Source organism: Xyrauchen texanus, chromosome 17 (assembly GCF_025860055.1).
Source record: "Xyrauchen texanus isolate HMW12.3.18 chromosome 17, RBS_HiC_50CHRs, whole genome shotgun sequence".
In the NCBI taxonomy this organism is placed as follows: domain Eukaryota; kingdom Metazoa; phylum Chordata; class Actinopteri; order Cypriniformes; family Catostomidae; genus Xyrauchen; species Xyrauchen texanus.
In genome coordinates, this window is record NC_068292.1 from 29206987 (window position 1) to 29228240 (window position 21254).

The 21254-nt window shown below is 41.9% G+C and overlaps 1 protein-coding gene across 1 annotated transcript; it reads right to left on the reverse strand.

Moving 5' to 3' along the window:
* Positions 1-2350: 2350 nt before the first annotated feature.
* Positions 2351-14661, reverse strand: dennd3b (DENN/MADD domain containing 3b). The gene is made up of 12 exons (XM_052146520.1): positions 14430-14661; positions 14017-14132; positions 12456-12580; positions 12102-12213; positions 11398-11517; positions 10921-11139; positions 9749-9864; positions 9505-9660; positions 9328-9424; positions 9138-9241; positions 3261-3439; positions 2351-2907 (listed from the first exon to the last, which is right to left on the reverse strand). Exons 1-12 carry the CDS (start codon positions 14659-14661, stop codon positions 2351-2353), a joined length of 2133 nt encoding a protein of 710 aa, XP_052002480.1.
* Between the last annotated feature and the right edge of the window lie 6593 nt (positions 14662-21254).

A 21254-nucleotide genomic window follows, 5' to 3' on the forward strand; every position in this document is an offset into this window, starting at 1 on the left:
GCCACGTAAAAAAGCGTGAGGTGTCCACAATAAACATTGAAAACATGTACTTGGAAGAGAGAAAAAAGCATGTAGTTGCTTTGATAGAAGAAAGTAATAAATTGACTTGTTTATGTTTAGGTCGAAACGTTTCTTGGTGAATTTAAATTAGTTCAATAACGGGTCTCTGTTATTCGTAAATGACAAGATAATATTTCATTTAAAAAAAATTATGAGCTATTCAATGCCTCTTCACAAATTTGGACAGTTTTTAAATATTTCTTGTTGCTTAGTACTCTCAAAGACATTATTGGTGAAGCAAAAAAGTGTGTGAAAAACACTTTGGTGTAAAGTCACTTCATAGACTTCAATGTATTCTGAGTCATGTGAAAGACCCTTAATGCTTATTAAAATCATATAAAAGTCTCTTTTGCACATTAATCATTGCTCTTCACAATCATAAAAGTGACCGATTCTGGTTTCAAAACAGGACATTTTTCTGAAGGGCGAGGAGTTTGGATCCCTGAAATTATAATGTTTTTTAATTATTTATTTTGTGGAATTTGAGAATTTTCATGGCACACTATTGTGCTGCGGCACAGTGGTTGGGAAACACTGCCCTAACTACCTTATTCCATAACAATGAAGCTGTAGCTCTGTTTTGGTTACAATATAAATGGACTGGCATCCTCCATTGAGTGGTCATGCAATAAAGATATTGTATGTAATAAAACCGGTTATCATTTAAAAAACGATTATGAAACGATATGGTATATTTGACAACTATAGCTGTTTTACATATTTCATAACTCGACCTTTGTAATGCGCAATACAGAAAGATGATTAACTTTGTGTGTTCTCTGTGTTATTTATAGTTTTTTAAATGTTACATTTTAATTTCTCCTGAATTGTTGTCGTCAGGGTATCCAAGGCACCAGCCGGAAAGGCATAGCCCTCTTCCAGCTCCTTTGCATTTAAAGCACAGACAATAAAACAGCCCATTTGGAACAGGGCTACAAAACAGGGGTATAAAGGCATGGTAGAATAAATGATCTGTGACATATTTTGAGCTGAAACATGACAGAAACATTCTGGGGACACTTATTTGTGACTTATTTGAAATGAGCCCCATTTAAAGGGTAATTTCAAACTAAAGAATTATTTAATTTCTTTTTTCATGCAAGGCCCTACCGCAGGACTGTTCATCAGTTCATAAACTATACAGAATTAACATGCATCCTTCAGAGTGCCCACATCAAGAGCTCTGTCCTTTGGAGTGAGTGCATAGGGATGATCACTTTCGATTGGATTTCGCTCTTTTTCTTTTGCTCATGTGTCTTTTTAGAGCTCGCCACCTCAGACACAAAATTAAAGACCAAGGCCCTGACATAAAAAATATACTTTAAACAATGTATGAACAAAACAACTAATCAACACAAAAATAACATCACAAGGTGAGGAAAAACATGCTTTGAATATGTACAGGTTAATTGGTCAGTAGTACTCCGTTGCCTACAGTAGTCTTTTATTAGTAAAACACATGCCACAAAACCCATAAACAGTGTTCCAGAGCAAGCCTGGCTATAAAAACATGCAGGCACCCTCTGTATATTTATGACTGTTGGAGTGAACTTTGTTCACTATCTTCATGAGGGTAGTAGATCTCTGATCTTGGAATAGCCCTTTTCATTACGTTTTTAACTTTCAAAACCAAATTACACTTTAAAATCCCTGGGACTCCAGGGAATTATATCCTAATAGATTATTAAATCTTCAAACAAATGTGGAAGTCATTTGCCTCCCCTTTTTCTCCCCAATTTGGAATGCCCAATTCCTAATGTGCTCTAAGTCCTCGTGTGGTGGAGGATTAATCTCAGTTGCCTCCTCATCCGAGACGTCAATCATATAACGTGGCTTGTTGAGCACATTACCGCGGAGACATAGCGCATGTGGAGGCATCATGCTATTCTCCGCTCATCCATGCATAACTCACCACACGCCCCACCAAGTACGAACCACATTATAATGACCACGATTATGACCAGGTTACCCCATGTGACTCTAACCTCCCTTTTTTTTAACAATTACCTAAAATCTAAAGAATTGTTTTGTCAGGCAGAATTAAAATGAGCTTACATTGGTAACAAAAGTGAAAAATATAATTTTATGTGACTAAATAAATGACTACATTACACCAACATGGCAAAAACATTTTTAAATGGTAAGATCAGTAACACATAGCCAGTAGCGGTTCTGGCTTGTATGGCACCCTGGTCGAAACCTGCTCCCCCCCCAAACCCAAAGTTGTTGACAATAACAATTGCTTAGTTTCACTTTTAACAGTATATACACAATCAAGATGTCAACGGTTTCATGCGGTGACAAAGAGATGTACAAACATACCAGCAGTCAAAGCCTCAAACAATCTCTGGGTTGTAGCCACATCGCGCACAATGTCAGCTTCCTGAGTGCACTTCACAAACTCCTCCAGCGACATGGCGGTCTTGGGCAGCTCAAACTTCTTCACGTGATCGTTTGATTCCACATGCCCACTCTTATCTTTGTTCTTCACCTGACAGATAAGCCATTTGAGCTCAGATCTCTTCTCTGCCTGGGCTTTCTCCTCTGTCTGCAGAGAGTCCACTAACGTCTTTACCAGCTCTCCAGGAAAAATCTCAATATCTGTTTTGTAGAGGTTCTGAAAGTCACTGAGGGCCTCTAAATGCTTGGAACGCTGCATGTTGATGAGGCCGCGGAGGTAGAAGTATCTGGCTAGCAGCAAGGAGTCATCAGGTGGGATGGTTGATATGGCTTTGTTCAACTGGAGGACAAGGTCTCCAAAGTAATGGCATACATATGGATAGTTCAAGGGAGGAGGGAAACTTGGCAGTTTGAAGATCTTTACTGGTCTGGCAGGTATATTTAGAGCTACAGGGATAAGTCATTTGGAAGAGTAATTAGAAATCATGAATGTTCTGTGATTCTTGCAAAAATACAAGAAGCTAAAGCTGAAGTGCTCATGTGGGGAACACGATGATGTTTTAAATACATTGCCCTGTTTGTTGAAGCATCTTAACCAGTCTGACACCGCAACATTGGCACAACTAATGCAGACCAATGTAAGACTGGGGAAGAGTTTTGAAACCCTGTTTGAAAACATTCATTATTTATACTATGCTGATGCTAGTGGTGCTAAAATAACGCACTTCAGCTTTAACACCACATAAACTCAACTGTCAACTGAGCTGTGCAACTGCTTTAGGTTACTTTAGATCTCTTACATGTTTCATGAATAATCTTAGTCGGAGATGTCAGTGTAGGGACACTCGTGTGGCTCTCGTCACCCAGGTTAGGAGGACTCATGCCCAAACTTTTACCTGGATTGTTCTCTGAGCAGCCATTTTTCAAAGCCATCTGCTTTATAGTGGGTCTGCGAGAGGAATCTACCAATGCCCTCCATCTGCAAGACAAATTCAAAATAAATTCTACATTCTTAGTATACTTTATCCATCCATTTATCTATCCATCGGACCATTCATCCATCCATCCTTCCATCCATCCATCTCTCTGTCTGTCTATTTTTATAAATAATGTTAAAGGTGAAGTGTGTAACTTTGACAAAATACCTTCTAATATCCCATTTATTAATTGACAACTATAAGTATGCCATTTGTGGGTTTACATCCCCCAAAAGTGTCAAAACATAGTAGCTCATCTCAGGGGAAGTTGATACTGCAACTTAATGGTTATTTTTAAGTTGCAGTATCAAAACATTGATGTTTATTTTTTGAGCAGCCTGCTCAGCTCCGCCCATCCCTTTCTAGCTCAACCTGTAGCATGAGTTTGGAGCATGGCTACATGTAGTGAACTGTTGAACTGGGAGAATATGAACATCCATGGCAGACATGTTACAGAATAAATTAAACTTATCTTCGCCAAAATTCAAAGACTTGCTAAAAGACAAAGAGACAGAGAATAGAGAAAAACCAGAGTGAACATTTACAAGGTGGAGGACTTTGAAGGAATTTTTGGGGTTCGGTTCTTGCCATGTGTCATGAATCTACCCGGCACTTCCAGCACTAATATTCTACCATCCCTCTCCCCTACTGGGAGTACTGATCACCTGCCCCTCATCACTGGAACAATCAGCTCCACTACATAAAAGCCTGATTCTCCTTTCACTCTTCGTCTGGTCTCCATTTAGAAAACAGACTAACTTACCCGCTATTGCTGTTATCTTCCTTGAAGACGTTCCTGTGCTATCTCTTTGTTGTTCCTGCTCCATCGTTACTCTGATGATTCTCCAAGGTCTCTGTTATTTATATCCACTCTGTGTTTGATATATAATGCACCTCAGTTAATCTCTGACATTGTTTATTTGTTTCAATAAACACCTCATCCAGGTTCAACGCCATCTACGAGTCTGGGTATCTGTTATAGAAGACCAGACGCCTAAAGTCATGAACCCAGCAGGTCCGGACCCCATCCAGCAGCAGGTTGATGCATTCCGGTGAGCAGTGGTGGACGAAGTACACATACCATGTACTTGAGTTAAAGTAAAGATACTCAAGGTAAAATATTACTCAAGTAAAAGTAGAAGTGCTGCCTTTAAACATTCACTTGAGTAAAAGTACAAAAGTATTTGCCTTCAAATGTACTTAAGTATCCAAATACTATGATTTTTTATGGCCATAATGTCCTATTATAATTTGTCACAAGACTCTTGCTTAACTCAGTCTACATGAAGACTAATGTCACTCTTGGCACACCAATCTATTAATAAAATGACATTAATTAGTCAGATGTATATATATATATTTGAATTGAATACATTTTTTGTGTGTTTAATTTTGGAGGGAAGGGACTGTTCCCATAAGGTATAATACATTTACAGTATTTACTGTATATATTTTTCTCAGTGTCTATGGTCATAATTATTAACATCCTAATGTTATGATACATTCACATAAACCTGCACAACGCCATTAAATATATATATATATATATATACACACACATCTTGTAGCATACACACATATATATATATATATATATATATATACACACACACACACGTGCTTATACACACATACATAGAATATATATAAATATATATATATATATTCTATGTTATGAGAGCAACCAATTTCCCTCAAAATTAAACACAAAAGCGTATTAATGCAGTGTTTCTGCTACTCCCCAGAAAAAAAATGCTATTATATGCAAGTCATTTTAGTGTCAACATAATAAGCAATGTACATTATCGTCAATATTTACCGATAATTGCTGCAATAATAGCTGCTGCTCTCTGCCCGCTTAAAATCATTGGCAACACAATTTGTTTGGAACTATTGAGAGCTACACGAATCACGTGACGCCGGCGGCGAGATCACTGTCGCAACCGTCTATGTTACGCAACTCTCATATTTACGGCTCTGGGGTGCGTTTCCCATACAACGGCGTAACTTGCTGCTCCACTACCGTGAGTACGATGCACTGTTGAAGAAATCAACTTGCTAGTCACGACTGTTTCCCGAAACCGTATTGTCGCAAATTGGTTGTTCAGCCACGTTGGTTAATGATGTCACACATGTGGGGGAGTAAAAACTACTTTTAATGAATCTGTTTGTGATCGAATTAATGCTAGATGTTTTGCTATAAATTATGGACATGTCATCTGAGGACTATCTCATATTTTTCTCAGTTATTTGCTTTATTTCCAGATTCAATCATAGGCTCGTTCTTACGCACTAGGGCACGTTCACACGCACTAGGGCACGTTCACACATGCGCACTCTTCAAAAACGGTGCTTTAAATCTATTGATAAACTAAAAGACATAAAGGACATTTGTATGTCTTCTAAATAAAAGATACTGATTGTACTGAATGTCATCTGGCTTATTTGGCTCAAGATAATAATTTATTAAGCCCACATGTTATAATAACAAGAAACTGTTGTTCCAACCACACAACTCTGCGATGCTGTTTGGGAAATGCTGGTTTCGGGAAACACCGACTCGTTGAACTATGATGATAATGACGGAACTTGCGACCATAGTTGGCTAACGATGCTTTTGGGAAACGCACCCCTGGTTCACGCTTAGTAGATGCCGCCAAGGCAAGTTCAAAACAAAGCGTCGCTGTACTGTGATTGGTGGCTCGTTTGAACAGTTACGTTTTTATCCACTCATAAATAAAAAGGAACGACTGATTTTGAAAATGTAGTAGAGTAAAAAGTAAGATATTTGACTTTGAAATGTAGTGGAGTTAAAGTAAAAGTCTCCCCAAATTTAAATACTTCAGTAAAGTATAGATACGCAAAAAAGCTACTTAAGTACAGTAACGAATTACATTTACTTCGTTACTATCCACCACTGCCGGTGAGCAATCACCAACTGTATGGATCCCACAGCACCATGGCACTTTCGCAATTCCTTCTTCTGTCTATTCCTCCAGTCCCATGGTTAAACCATCACCATACTCTGGATCGGCAGAGAACTGCAGGGGCTTCTTGACCCAGTGTTCACTCGCTCTAGAGATGCAGCCGCAACGATTTCCCACAGAGCGGAAAAAGGTGGCTTACATTATCTCTTTGTTGGCTGGACAAGCGCTGCAGTGGGCACAACCTCTCTGGGATCAAAACAGCCCAGTAAGCCAATCCCTTGATAGTTTTACCAGATATTTCAGAGATGTTTTTGGATGCCCGGTTGGGGATACATCCGTCTGTGAACAACTGTGTTCAATCAACCAGTACGAACTTAAATTCCACACCCTAGCCGCCTCCAGCGGATGGAATGACCCAGCTCTTCTAACAACCTACCACCTGGGACTTGAGCCAAGGTTGCGGTTGCATCTCTCTTCTTTTGATGACTCCATGGGGCTTGAACGCTTCATCCAGCTCTCCATCATAGTGGCAAATAGAATGAGGTTCTGCCTCGATGAGCTACCCGCTTTGCAGTTCCCGCCTGTCTCCTCGCAACACTCCTCAACCCATACTCCAGAACTGGACAGTGAAGTAATGCAGATGGATGCTTTCCGGCTGTCCTCAGCAAAATGCCAATGCTGGCTGACCCAGAGGTGGTGTTTGAACTGTGGTAGTAAGGGACATGTCCTCTCAGCATGTCCCATTCATCCTCCACGCCCACTGGTGAGTCACATACACACCTCCCCTCTATTAACTAATGTCCCATTAGAAGCTGACTGCTTCTGTTTTTTTCCTTCACAGTACCTGCACTTCTCGACTCAACCGGCAACTTCATTTCAGACACGCTCTTCAACCAGCTCCAATTCCAAAGATGGCCATGTGACCCCAACCTCCAGATCCAAACACTAAATGGTAAACCCCTAGGTAGGGGTTACATCTGTCACTGAGTAGGTCAAAACTTAAGGTGGGATTCTTACACACCAAAGAAATAACCTTACTGGTTTTGGAGAATTCCACTGCTGACATAGACTTGGATGGCTCATCCTTCATTCTCCTGGTCTACCGACGATATCCTGAAGTGGGGTTCACAATGCTTTCCGACCTGTTTCCCTGACCTGTCTACTCCAAACCTCCTTAATTCAGTCAAGGGACCTCTTCCTCTCAATATCAATACTACCACAATTGAGAGCCCAGCCAGTTCCAATCCCGCTGAAATCCCTTCCTGTTACTCCCACTTTCAGGATGTCTTCTGTCCCCTACGCGCCTCACAGTTACATCTTTACTGACCATGGTACTGTGCAATAGACCTTCTCCCTGGTGAGCCAGTGCCCTGTGGCAAAATATACCCTCTCCATTCCAGAGCAAAAGGCCATGGAGGAATACATTGAGGAGGCAATTTCCCAGGGCTACATCTGGCCTTCCACTTCCCCTGCTGCTTCGAGCTTTTTCTTTGTAGCGAAGAATGATGGAGGCCTCTAGCCCTGCATCGATTACCGCTCCCTCAACAAAATAACCATTAAGTTGCAGTATCAACTTCCCCTGAGATGAGCTACTATTTTCACAAAGCTTGACCTGCATAGTACTAAAATAAAATTTTTAATACGAAACTTAAACAAAAAGACAAACACACAAAGGGGTTTGACAGCTGTCTGTAAATGTCTCTCTCCCTCTCTCTCTCTCTCTCTCTCTCTCTCTCTCTCTCTCTCTCTCTCTCACTCTCTCGCACTGCCGTCCTCGGTCAGGATTAGGGGCTGGCCGGCAGATGGCCGAGGCTGCTCCTTTCGGGTGGATTGAAGCGGTGTGAACTCCACTACGGCGCATCCCTCCTCCCTCCCGGGTTTCGGCATCAGTGTAAAAGGAGTTAAAAGGAAAGGAGTTAATGGAAAGGAGAAGGCGAGAACCGACTTGACTATATAAATATTATTTTAATTCTAAACTGAACCAAAAAGACAAACACACAAAGGTGTCGGACAGCTGTCTGTAAATCTCTCTCTCTCTCTCTCTCTCTCTCTCTCTCTCTCTCTCTCTCTCTCTCTCTCTCGCACTGCTGTCCTCGGTCAGCCTTTATCCCTTTCAGAGGCTTTATTAGCCTGATTAGGGGCTGGCCGGTGGATGGCCGAGGCAGCTCCTTTCGGGTGGATTGAAGCGGCGTGAACTCCACTACGGCGCATCCCTCCTCCCCGGGTTTCAGCATCATTGTAAAAGGAGTTAAAGGGAAAGGAGTTAATGGAAAGGAGAAGGCGAGAACCGACTTGACTATATAAATAATATTTTAATTATAAACTGATCCAAAAAGACAAACACACAAAGGTGTCGGACAGTGGTCCTTAAATCTCTCTCTCTCTTGCACTGCCATCCTTGGTCGGCCTTTATCCCTCTCGGAGGCTTGATTAGCCTGATTAGGGGCCAGGTTTGCAGCATCACAACCTGCCCTCCGCCCTGCCACAAATTTCTATCTGGCGTGTTTATATTATAGTCTTGTTTATCACCTTTTATTGAGTATGGCCTATTTGTTCATAGGGAATCAGAGGGTCTGAAAGGGCGTGATGAATCTTGAGGGGTGTTGGCAAAGGTTGTTTGAAAACACATTTTATTTTTGTAATTCCGTTTGGTGCCACTATAGTGCAGAAATTACACACTTCACTTTAAATAAATGTAACTTTATGCACTCAACTTTAAGCAAAAAAAAAAATGGCAACACAGCCAGAAAAGGACAAAACAGCTTCAACTAACTTTTGGACTTGTGTCCGAGTACTCAGCTCCATTCGGCTAAATGTGTCCATCTTTCCATTCAAACAGTCTTTCAAGAACGAGTGAAAAATGTGTGTTTCCAAAACCTGTGATGAAGAAAAAGCCATCAGTCATCTAGTTTGGTTCTGTTTCTAAAGTTCTAATAGACATTTGAACAAAAACAGAAAATCACCGTTTTATAAAATGGTTGGTTCCCTGGTTCCCTGGTCCTTAGAAACTCATTAGTGTTAAAGACTCTGTGCTTATAATTGAGGTGATCATTGACATCTCTGAGAAAAAGAACACAACAATATTCTGAATTACACATACTTAGATGACAGATAAAGCTCTGATCCAGACTCTTACTGACCTAAACATGTTGACAATTAGCTCCAGGGTGATGTTCTGAATATCCCTATTAAGTCTGTCTTGCCAGTGTCTTCTCTGCATACGCAGCTCATTCATATCTGTATGCATGCCCTGATGAACCACTTCCAGGTCATAGTGTAGCTGAAGACCCTTTCTTCTGTATAAAGAACACAACAAACCAATTACAAGCAAACATCAAGAGCAAGACAAGAAATTGGATTTTAATATGGTTAAATATCCCTTACCGTCTCCTAAAACACTGAGCAGCTGCCTGCGGAACTTCTGGAATGTCAACATCATGACAGCCAGAGAAGCTCACTGTTCCCTCATCAATATTGATCAGAATAAGGCCATCTGTTTCCTGATAAATTAATATGACACATTTATTATACCATTATGATTCAGAGGACAATCATTTGACAGATCTAAAAATGAAGTTGGCATTTTATTGATGTCAGTAATTTTCTTCTTTTGATCTATTGCCACCATTTATTTAAGAGAACTAAAGAGAGACGGAATAAGAAATCAACATGTCTGGAGCATGTGCGCTAAATCATGGCTCAGACTAATTGGGTTCTTGTCTGATGTACTATAAATTCCAAAAATGTGGTAAAATTTAAATTCATTTAATATAAAGGAATTAAAAACATCACATAATACTTTACATAAACTGAAAACCAAAGAACTACGCAATTAGTTAAAGGGATAGTTCAACAAAAAATTCATTCTCTCATCATTCATCCTCCTGGCATCCCAGATGTGTATGACTTTCTTTCTTCTGTAGAACACAAATTAAGAAATTAAAAAATATATTTCAGTTCTGTAGGTCCTCACAATGGAAGTGAATGGGTGCCAAAAATGTTAAGCTCCAAAATCCACATAAAGGCATCATAAAGTAATCCATATGACTCCAGTGGTTAAATCCATCTGTTCTGACATGAGGGTGAGAAACAGATTAATATTGAAGTCATTTTATTTCTCCTCTCTGAAAATAGGGGGCAATATGTATTAAGACTGTGAATCACCAAAAACAGAAGAAGAAGAAGAATAGGAACGTGAAACTGAAATGGAGATTGACTGAGGAGGGAGGAGAATTTATAGTAAAAAAACCCCAAAGACTTAAATATTGATCTGTTTCTCACCCACACCGATCATATTGTTTCTGAAGACGTTGATTCAATCACTGGAGTCATCTGGATTACTATTATGTTGCCCTTTCTGGAGTTTGGAGCTTAAAACCTTTTGGCACCCATACACTTGCATTGTATGGACCTACAGAGCTGAGAAATTCTTCTAAAAATCTTAATTTGTGTTCAGCAGATGAAAGAAAGTCATACACATCTGGGATGGCATGAGGGTGAGTAAATAATGAGAGAATTTTAATTTTGGGTGAACTATTCCTTTAAGGGAACCTTACTATGGCAACTTCCTCATAGTAGTTGAGATGGCATCCCATAAGGAAGGCGGTCGGTGCCATGACAAAATCAAGCATCTGTTGGGAGAGTATGGGCACAAGTGGGTGCTGCCAGCGCAGTGGTCGAATATACAGCAAGAAGCACTCTGCGATCAGGGTCAGTTTGGCCCAGTCAGAAGAGAAGAACACCAGACGCTGTTCTGTGAGTATACTGGTAATGATCTGTGGAAGAACAGACATAAGTGAAATTATTTCTGTGGGCCAAAGTTACAGTATTTACAGTTTACAAATGCATTATTAAATCAAGAGTGTCTAGTTTAAAGAGAAAACTAAACAAAATTAAGCATCAAAACATTGTGAGCTTGTAATGTGGTGTATGGTTGTCCCTTACTGACAGACTGCATTCACTCAAACTGCTGAAAAGAAAACCCCTCATTATTGTTTACATATTCAGACATTCAAAGCATTTATGCATGAGACCTGCAGCAGCTCTCTGGACTTGAAGCAGAGGAATGGAAGATGCAGGTCCAGATCAATGACAGGTTGATTTTTATCTTCTCTGGATGGAAGTACAACTGTGAGAGGATGCAGGGTGAACATCTGAAAGGAAACCGAGAAATACTCCATTAACTGAAACACTCAAATCTATCTCTGGAAGCTTGAAAAGGGAAGCCAGAAAATAAATATATATATATATGGATCTTTTTCTACATTATTAAGGGCATAAAAATGACTTTCATTGGTGTTACCTAATTTGTCAGGTTGATTTAGTCAGATTAAATTATATTTTTGACTTGCATACAAAAAAAATGTACAGTGCAGGATACCATCTCTCATCGCATGCTGAGTTTATTTTTGCTGCAAATAATTGTGCGGAACAGAAAATATAGTGAAACTGCTCTGTAAAGCTATTTATCAACACCATCTTCTGCATATTCTATATAGGCTTTTATGAATATAGTTTGCATTATTTACTAACTCCCAATAACCATTTTATAATTTATGGCCATTATCAAATACTCAATGTGGTACCCCAGAAATCACTTTATTTTCAGAATATTGCCACAGTTCTATTTCGCAGCAGAAACACAAGTGAACACACAACACAAGGTGCAGTTCGCTGCAGTAAGCATGTGCAATGTGCAACAGGCCTAAAAGACATTAGATGCCTAAGGTAAACCCACCACATGCAGCTGACCAGGAGGAGGAATTGGGACCAGAGCCAGTTTGGCTGTGAATTCTTTCACTTGCTCTTCCATATCAGTCTTTTGGCCTATTTTGAGCTGGCCTGCGAGACTACAGAAGGGGACATTGAATGTCTTAATAGATAGTATTATATTATTGACTTTGAAATGAATTATTTATTACAAGCGAAAATATTCCTGGTAAATACAGCAGAGAATACAGTATTGGAAATTATGAAAGCAGAATTCTCATTGTGATGTGCCAATTTCTGGCACATGGCCCAAATTTGTTCTTTTTTTAATTTCATAATTTATTTTATTTAGAACAATACAGCTCTTGAATATTGGTCATACCTGGACAGGCTGTCCTTGAGAGCATTATAATATGGATATTTTGATATAACACATATCCCATAGGCTGCATAGATTGGTGGAGACGTCTTGGAGGACTGGTGTCCATTCTGATACAGCATTCCTTCCTGTTTAATCAAGTTTAAAATAAAAAGATTGAATACACCAGTGCCTTAATGAAAACTGTGTCCGCTTCACACCCTATACACATGTTAGGAACAGTGATGGGAGTAACATACTGTAACAAAGCACTGCAATCAAATTATCTTTTCCTGTGATGAAGTAAGGTTTTGTTCAGTAATCCCATTATAGTTGCTTTTCTTTAAAATGCTGTCACTTGGGTTTCAATTATAGGAATAGTCCAGGTTCCATACAAGTAAATTCAAATGACAGCATTTGTGGCATAATGTTGATTACCAAAACAATTCCTATTGACTTGTCCCTCCTTTTCTTAACAAAAAGAAAGAAAAGAAAAAAGAAAAAATCTGGGTCACAGTGAGGTACGTACATTGGATGTGAATGGGGCCAATCTGTAAACATTAAAATACTCAAGTTTCAAAAGCATAGCCACAGGAAGTAAACAATATACGTGTTAACATCATTGTTGATGATGATAAAATCGCTTACTAACCTTTTCTGTGTAAAGTTACATCCAATTTTAGGACTTTGGACAAAAAACTATGATGTAACCCTAAAATGACCATAAAAAAACCTTATTTAAATAAATATACAGCTCAAATAATACACACGTTTTGACCGAAAGAACTAGGTTGCGAGTACAAGCGGCCGAAATGGGCTTCCTCAGAAGTGTGGCGGGCTTCTCCCTTAGAGATAGGGTGAGGAGCTCAGTCATCCGTGAGGAGCTCAGAGTAGAGCCGCTGCTCCATTGCGTCGAAAACTGAGGTGGTTTGGGCATCTGGTAAGGATGCCCCCTGGCCGCCTCCCTAGGGAGGTGTTTCAGGCACGTCCAGCTGGGAGGAGGCCTCGGGGAAGACCCAGGATTAAGTGGAGAGATTACATCTCCACACTGGCCTGGGAACACCTCGGGGTCCCCCAGTCAGAGCTGGTTAATGTGGCTTGGGATAGGGAAGTTTGGGGCCCCCTGCTGGAGCAGCTGCCCCCGCGACCCAACTTCGGATAAGCGGTTGAAGATGGATGGATGGATGTATGGCTTTTATAAGAAAATCCCACAAAGCCCCCAACTGAACATCACATCAGTTTGGGATTACATAAAAAGACAGAAGCAATTGAGACAGCCGAAATAGATGGAAGAACTGTTGCAAATTCTTCAAGAAGCTTGGGACATCCTATCTGCCAACAACCAAGAAAAACTGTGTCCAGGTGTACCTAGGAGAATTGGTGCTGTTTTGAAGGCAAAGGTTGTCACACAGAATATTTTTTATGTTTACTGGACATTGTATGATGTTAATTGATAAATGAAAACTATGAATGTCATTTTTTTTTTAAGACATCCCACTATGCAACATTTTTCACAAGTGCCTTAAACTTTTGTACAGTACTCTTAGTACTTAGGTCATTTTAGTAATCCTGAGAAGAGTCTGACCTGTATAGGTCTATAGTACTGGAGAACTACTCCATGTGACTGGTTTCCAAAGACGTCAGTGAACACCAAAAAGTGGAATTGTTCTTCCCGCTGCTCCTGAGTTACCTGAAGCCCCCCTAGTTTAAAAGAAAGAAATGAATGAATGTCATTCTAATCTAATCATTCTAAACTAAGGTTACAGCTACCGGACACTGTACTGTTTAAAATTTATAGCTTTAATTAATCTTTATAGTACAGTGTGCTGAACTTTGCCTTTGTCTAGCCCTAGAGTTTTACACTCTTTGAGTCACATTTTGCATGTACTGTATGATATCAGAGATCTGTATTTATAACAGATACAATGTTCTTCATCAACTAGTTCGAATTCAATTATCATATGCATTATTTAAGGGTTTTCCACAAGTTTGTTTCACCTGGAAAGCAAAGTTGTGGCAGGGCCACCAGATCGAGATCTTTGGGAATGCTGACATCCTCTGTGGGATCCTCCTTGGTATTTCCAGTGTCGATCAAGGGCCTGTCTTTCTTCTTCTTAATGAAGGAGCATCGTCGCTGAGTCTGTTTGAGGCTTCCCACACCTGGTTCACTGATGCTTTCTTCGGTCACAAAAGGAGGTGCATTAACCTGCAGGACCACAGGATCGAGCATAGATAGAGGAGCTCCATTCACCTGCAGCAGAGACTTGTCCAACACAGAAATACAGAGGATTTGTTACATAGCATCCCGATTAACATGACGGGTCTCCTGAAAGAAAACAATTAGGAGCAAATACAAATGTTTTTGCATATGCATGTGCATTTGTCACCCATGATTAATTTGTTCTACAATCTTTGTCCAATAATAGGAAGGTTACTGAGATAAAGTGAGCAGCATTTGGCTGGTCTCAATATGGCAGTGACCATGAGGTGAGGCTACATTTAGGAAAAATAGAGTAGCTTTTACAACATAGGCCTATGTGTCAAAAATAATATTCACTTCTTTTACGTGTGAAACATTTAAGTGTAAAAAAAAACTAAGTTCCCTAACTTAGTTCCCTTATAATTATTCAAATACATCAATGTAAAATATCTGTAGTTTTTCAAAAGTAATATTTTCCAATAACGAGCATGTAGTTTTTCAAGTTTCAAGTTTGTTTTTATTTATATAGCACATTTAAAAACAGCAAACAAGGCTGACCAAAGTGCTGAACAGTACACAAAGTAAGGAACAAGGACAAACCACACATTCATGAAAAAAAAAAAAAAAAAAAAAAACTCAGTGTTTTAAATGCTAGAGAAAAAAAAATAAGTTTTAAGAGAGGATTTAAAAACAGTTAGCGACTGAGTCGCTCTGATGTAAATCGGAAGGCTGTTCTACAGCCTAGGGCCAGCAACCCGAAAGGCTCTGTCCCCTCTATTCTTTAACCGTGATCTGGGGACAAACAAAAGTCTCTGATCACCAGACCTCATGTTTCATGTGGGATTGTGTGTACAGAGAAGCTCAGACAAATAACTCGGTGCCAGATTATTTACGGATTTAAAAACAAAGAGAAGAATTTTAAACTCAATTCTAAGATTCACAGGTAGCCAATGCAGTGATTTTAAAATAGGTGAAACATGATCGAATTTACGTTTTCTTTTGAGGAACTTTGCAGCAGCATTCTGCACTAATTGGAGACGAGCAATAGAGTTTTTGGGTATGCCATAGTAAAGAGAGTTGCAATAATCCAACCGCGATGTAATGAGCGCATGGATAGCAATCTCTACGGTTTTCTCAGAAAGACAGGATTTAATCTTATAGAGAAGACGTAGCTGGAAAAAACAAGAACTCTATCACCACATTTATTTGTTTATCAAATTTGAGGTTCTGATCCCAGAGAACACCTAAGTTCTTAATGCAAGATGAAGTTGGATGAAGATAATCCAGATCAATGTTACTGCTATTAAAGTTGTCATGGGGGCCAAAGACTATAACCTCGGTTTTGGATTCATTCAGAAATAAGAAATTTTGAGAGAACCACATTTTTACTTCTTCTAGGCATACAAAAAGAGATTTCCATGCAGTATCTTTGTTGCGTTTCAGAGGCAAATAAATTTGTCTATCATCTGCATAGCAGTGAAATGATACACCATGCTTTCTGAAAATGGAGCCTAGAGGAAGTAAATACAGGGAAAAAAGAATGGGTGCGAGAATAGACCCCTGCGGCACTCCACATGAGAGTTTGGCTGGCGATGAAGAAAAATTACCCAATTTAACGGTGAAACTTCTATTTGTTAGGTAAGATCTAAACCAACTGAGGACAGTTCCCTGGATGCCCACAAAATGTTCTAGTCGGAATAAAAGAGTTTTATGATCAACTGTATCAAATGCCGAGGTTAGGTCTAACAGTATTAGGATCACAGAGTCACCAGCGTCAGTCGCTGACAGTATATCATTAGAAACCCTTAATAAAGCAGACTCTGTGCTGTGCAGAGGCTTAAAACCAGACTGGAAAGTTTCAAGAATTTGATTTGAGCTAAGATAAGACTGGATTTGCTTGAGAACCGTTTTCTCCAATGCTTTTGTAATAAAAGAAAGGGTCGAAATAGGTCGAAAATTATTAAAATCCCTATCATCAAGTGAAGGTTTCTTGTTTTAGTATATCAGGGAGTGTCCCTGTGCTCAAGCATTTATTCAGAAAAGACACCAAACATGTTCCAACCGAATCAAAAGTTTGTTTCAAGATACGGGGGGAAAGAACATCAAGAGAGCTGAAGGAAGGTTTCAGATGATCAACAATTTCTCTGAGAGATAGAAGAGAACACTCCACTTCAAAGACACTCCATATGGCTGAAGAACAACCCGGTTCAGGTGAGACATTAGCAGATGACTGCAACTGAGATCTTAGAGAGGTGATCTTCTCACAAAAAAACCTTGAGAAACCTTCACATAATGATACTGAGGGATTAGAAACCACATTTCTAGTAGGATTTAGAGCAGAATTTAACACAGAAAATAAGGCTTTTGAACTATGATGGTTTTTTTTAAATTAAATTAGAAAAATACTTAGATTTAGCAGATAACATTGCTTTCTGAAAAGCACTGAGGGAGTTTTTCAGCAATTCATAAGAGTTCTGTAGCTTATCACTTTTCCATTTACGGTCATCTCTTCTACAAGCACGCCTCAGGGAGCGGATGGTATCATTGAGCCATGGTTCTGTGTTAGATTTTGACTTCTTAGCTTTTAAAGGAGCAGTATTATTTAAAACCTCGGAACATACAGTATTAAACAGATTCAGATGTTCTTCAGCATCCAAGTCGGGTAGGGGTGACTCCAGGGACAGGGACAAACACACCTCATTGAAGGTGTTAGTAAATTCATCATGGAAACAGGGAGAAAAGGAACGGGTCCATTTTGCAGTAGGTGAAATGTGCGATTTTGTAAAAGGAGAGAACATAGAAAACAGTACAGGCATATGATCAGAGATCAGAGTGTTGAAAACCTGAACATCAGTAATGGAAACGCCATGAGAGAGTACCAGGTCCAAAGTATGTCCATGAGTATGTGTGGAATCTTTCACCCAATGAACCATGTTGAACGAGTCAATGAGACTTAAAAACTCCATTGTTAGAGGCTTTGACTGACAGCATACATGAATATTAAAATCCCCTAGCAGAAGAATATTGCTGTAATTAGTTACACATTCACCTAAAAAAGCAGTAAATTCACTTATAAAATCTTTCACTAGGTGAGGGGGGCAATACACCAGCGCTAACAAAACAGGATCGTCAAATTCCAGTCGCAACAGCTGTACTTCAAAGCTACTGTAGGATGTAGACGGGACAGATTGACAGTAGCTACTAAAACTGTTTTTAGAATTACCGCTAGACCACCCCTCGGCCAGAAGAGCGGGAAAGTTAAAAATGTGCAGCTTGCCGGAATCAACTCAGCAAAAGGACTTAGATCACCAACCTTCATCCAAGTTTCTGTGATGCACATAAAATCCAATGCATGGGTAATGAAAAAGTCATTTAAAATGAACGTCTTATTGACTAGCGACCGAGCATTAATCAGAGCCATCCTGGAAGGTGTAAGCGAGTCAGAGATCGCAGGAGAGAAGGCTCTTGTGGCAGCGGGGGCGTGGTCAAGCGCCCGTCCAGGAGAGAAAAGCGGTAAGGGTGTTCACACCTGAGCTAATTTATGTCTAACACCTGTCTCTAATTGCAGTAGCGTGAGGAGAGCGGATAAAAGCCAGCAGCCACAGAGCATCGAGAGAGCCTGACAACACGGCAGAGAATATGTGTGTGTGTTAAGAAAATTAAATTAAGTGACAAAAAAATAAAGCTTACCCCTTAAGCTGATGTCTGTTTCCGTCCCTTCCTTGGTCCGCTTTACACTGGTGTCGAAACCAGGGAATAGAAGGAACACCTTTTTTTTTGTTCCACGTTATGGAACAGAGTCGCCCCATAGAGTCCTCCCAGCTGGCGGAAGTCCTCCAGTCCCTCGCTACTCTCCATCAAGGCCACCAACAATCCCTGCTTGAGCTCCGGCAGGATCAAGATCGACGTTTTTTCGAGATCATGGGGGCTCAGGCAGAGGACCGACTCGCTATCCGGAGCCTCCTCAGCCAGGAGACTGCGTCGGCCCCAGCCGCGACCCGGACACCCACGCTACGCTACCCCGCCCACGTTACAGAAGATGGGGGCAGCAGATGATCCTGAGGCCTTCCTCGACTTGTTCGAGCGGACGGCAGAAATCTGGGGCTGGCCGCCCGAACAGTGGGCAGCCCGCCTAATCCCTCACCTGTCCGGGGAAGCCCAACTCGCGGCACAACAACTGCCGGCGACAAACCTCCTGGCTTATGCTGACCTGAAGAGGGCCATACTGCAACGGGTCGGTCGGAGACTGGAAGAGAATCAGCAACTCTTCCGGAGCATGAAGCTAGAGAAGTCCGATCGCCCGTTCGCGTTTGCTCAACGGCTCCGGGACGCCTGTCGGCGGTGGCTGCTCGCGGGGGACCGCGACGTCGAGGAAGTCATTGATCAGGTGGTGCTGGAGCAGTTCGCGCAACGGCTGCCCAGGAGAACGGCGGAGTGGGTCCAGTGCCACCGCCCGGCGTCGCTGGAGGAAGCCGTACGACTCGCAGAGGACCACATGGCGGTGATTCCAAGGGCGGATGAGCCCTCTCTCTCTTTCTCCCCTTCCCCTGTGTCTTCCCCTGTTTTTTCCCCTCCCCTCTTCCCTCTCGCTCTGCTCTCTCCCCAGGGTCCTTGCCTGCCCCCCGCAGGTGTGGAGGATTTGTGAGACCAACTTCCTGGCCGTGGGCGAAACCCCGATCGGGCTGGAGCGTACCGTATTCTGGTAAGGATCCAGGGGGGTACATACCAAGCATTGTTGGATACCGGCTGTAACCAGACCACCATCCACCAACGCTTGGTTCAACCCGGGGCTTTGGGTTTAGCTAAACTGGTGAGGGTGAGGTGTGTGCATGGGGATGTTCACAAGTATCCCATGGTGACTTTGGCGATTAAATTCAGGGAAAAAAAACATAGTGTGGAGGCAGCGGTTAGTTCCCGCCTCACCCATCCGCTAATCTTGGGTACTGATTGGCCGAATTTCAAAGATATTTTAGAGGTTATTTGTGCGGATGGGTCCTGCATAAAGAGGTGTGCGGTGTGCGATGCTTTGGCAGGGGAGGTGGAGCCGGGGCCGTCTTCGGCTGCTCGGAATGACGAGGGAAGGGGCGAGGTGGCCGCCCCTCCTCTCAGGGAATTCCCTGAGGGGGACTTCCCTCTAGAGCAGTCGCGGGACGAAACCCTTAAACATGCTCTTGACCAAGTGAAAGTAATTGATGGTCAACAGCTCCAGCCGGGCATCGCCATTGCATACCCATATTTTTCGCTTATTAAAGATCGGTTGTACAGAGTGACGCAGGACGCTCAAACAAAGGAGGAGGTGACACAATTGTTGATTCCACGAAGCCGCCGGTAAATGGTTTTCCAGGCGGCTCACTATAATCCTATGGCCGATCACCTAGGGGAAAGAAAGACACTTCTCCGTCTAATAGCCCGTTTCTATTGGCCGGGCATTGGCGGCGACGTCCGCAGGTGGTGTGCGGCGTGCCGCGAATGTCAACTCGTAAACCCACCGGCCACCCCAAAAGCGCCATTGCACCCCCTTCCATTGATCGAGGTTCCATTCGAAAGAATTGGAATGGACCTCGTCGGGCCATTAGCACGGACGGCACGCGGACATCGCTTTGTGTTAGTCCTGATGGATTACGCAACGCGATATCCGGAAGCAGTGCCTTTGAGCAACATCTCAGCACGTAGTGTTGCAGGAGCACTCTTCAAGATAATCTCCCGGGTGGGGGTTCCGAAAGAAATCCTCACCGACCAAGGCACTACTTTTATGTCACGTAACACTTCGCAAACTTTACTGAACTTTTGGGCATTAAGTCGATTCAGCACTAGTGTGTACCATCCTCAGACAGATGGACTGGTGGAACGATTTAATAAGACGCTCAAAAATATGATTCAGTAAATTCGTGCACTAAGACGCTAGGAATTGGGATAAGTGGCTGGACCCTCTGTTATTCGCAGTACGAGAGGTCCCGCAAGCCTCCACGGGGTTCTCCCCATTTGAGCTGTTGTACGGGTGACGCCCACGCGGGGTCCTCGACGTCATCCGCGAAGCTTGGGAGGAGGGACCTTCCAATAGTAAAAATGAAATTCAATACGTTCTTGATCTTAGAGCAAAACTCCACACACTGGGGAAATTAACACAGGAGAATTGGCTCCAGGCTCAAGAAAGCCAACTTGCTGTATGACAGGGGTGCTCAGCTACGGGAATTTGCACCGGGAGATAAAGTGCTTGTATTACTCCCAACATCGAGCTCTAAATTACTCGCCAAGTGGCAAGGACCCTTTGAGGTCACACGACGAGTAGGGGATCTCGATTATGAGGTTAAACGTACCGATAGAGGGGGCGCGCGGCAAATATATCACCTCAACCTCCTGAAATTGTGGAGAGAAGAGGCGGCCTCGGTGACATTGGCAACGGTAGTTCCGGAGAGGCCGGAACTCGGACCGGAGGTAAACAAAGCCCACAATCTCAACACCCCGGTTCCTTGTGGAGACCACCTCTCACCGCGCCAACTCGCAGAGGTTTCCGAATTACAAGAGGAGTTTGCGGACGTGTTTTCTCCTCTACCGGGCCGCACAAACATCATACATCACCATATCGAGACCGAGCCGGGCGTGGTGGTACATTGCCACCCCTA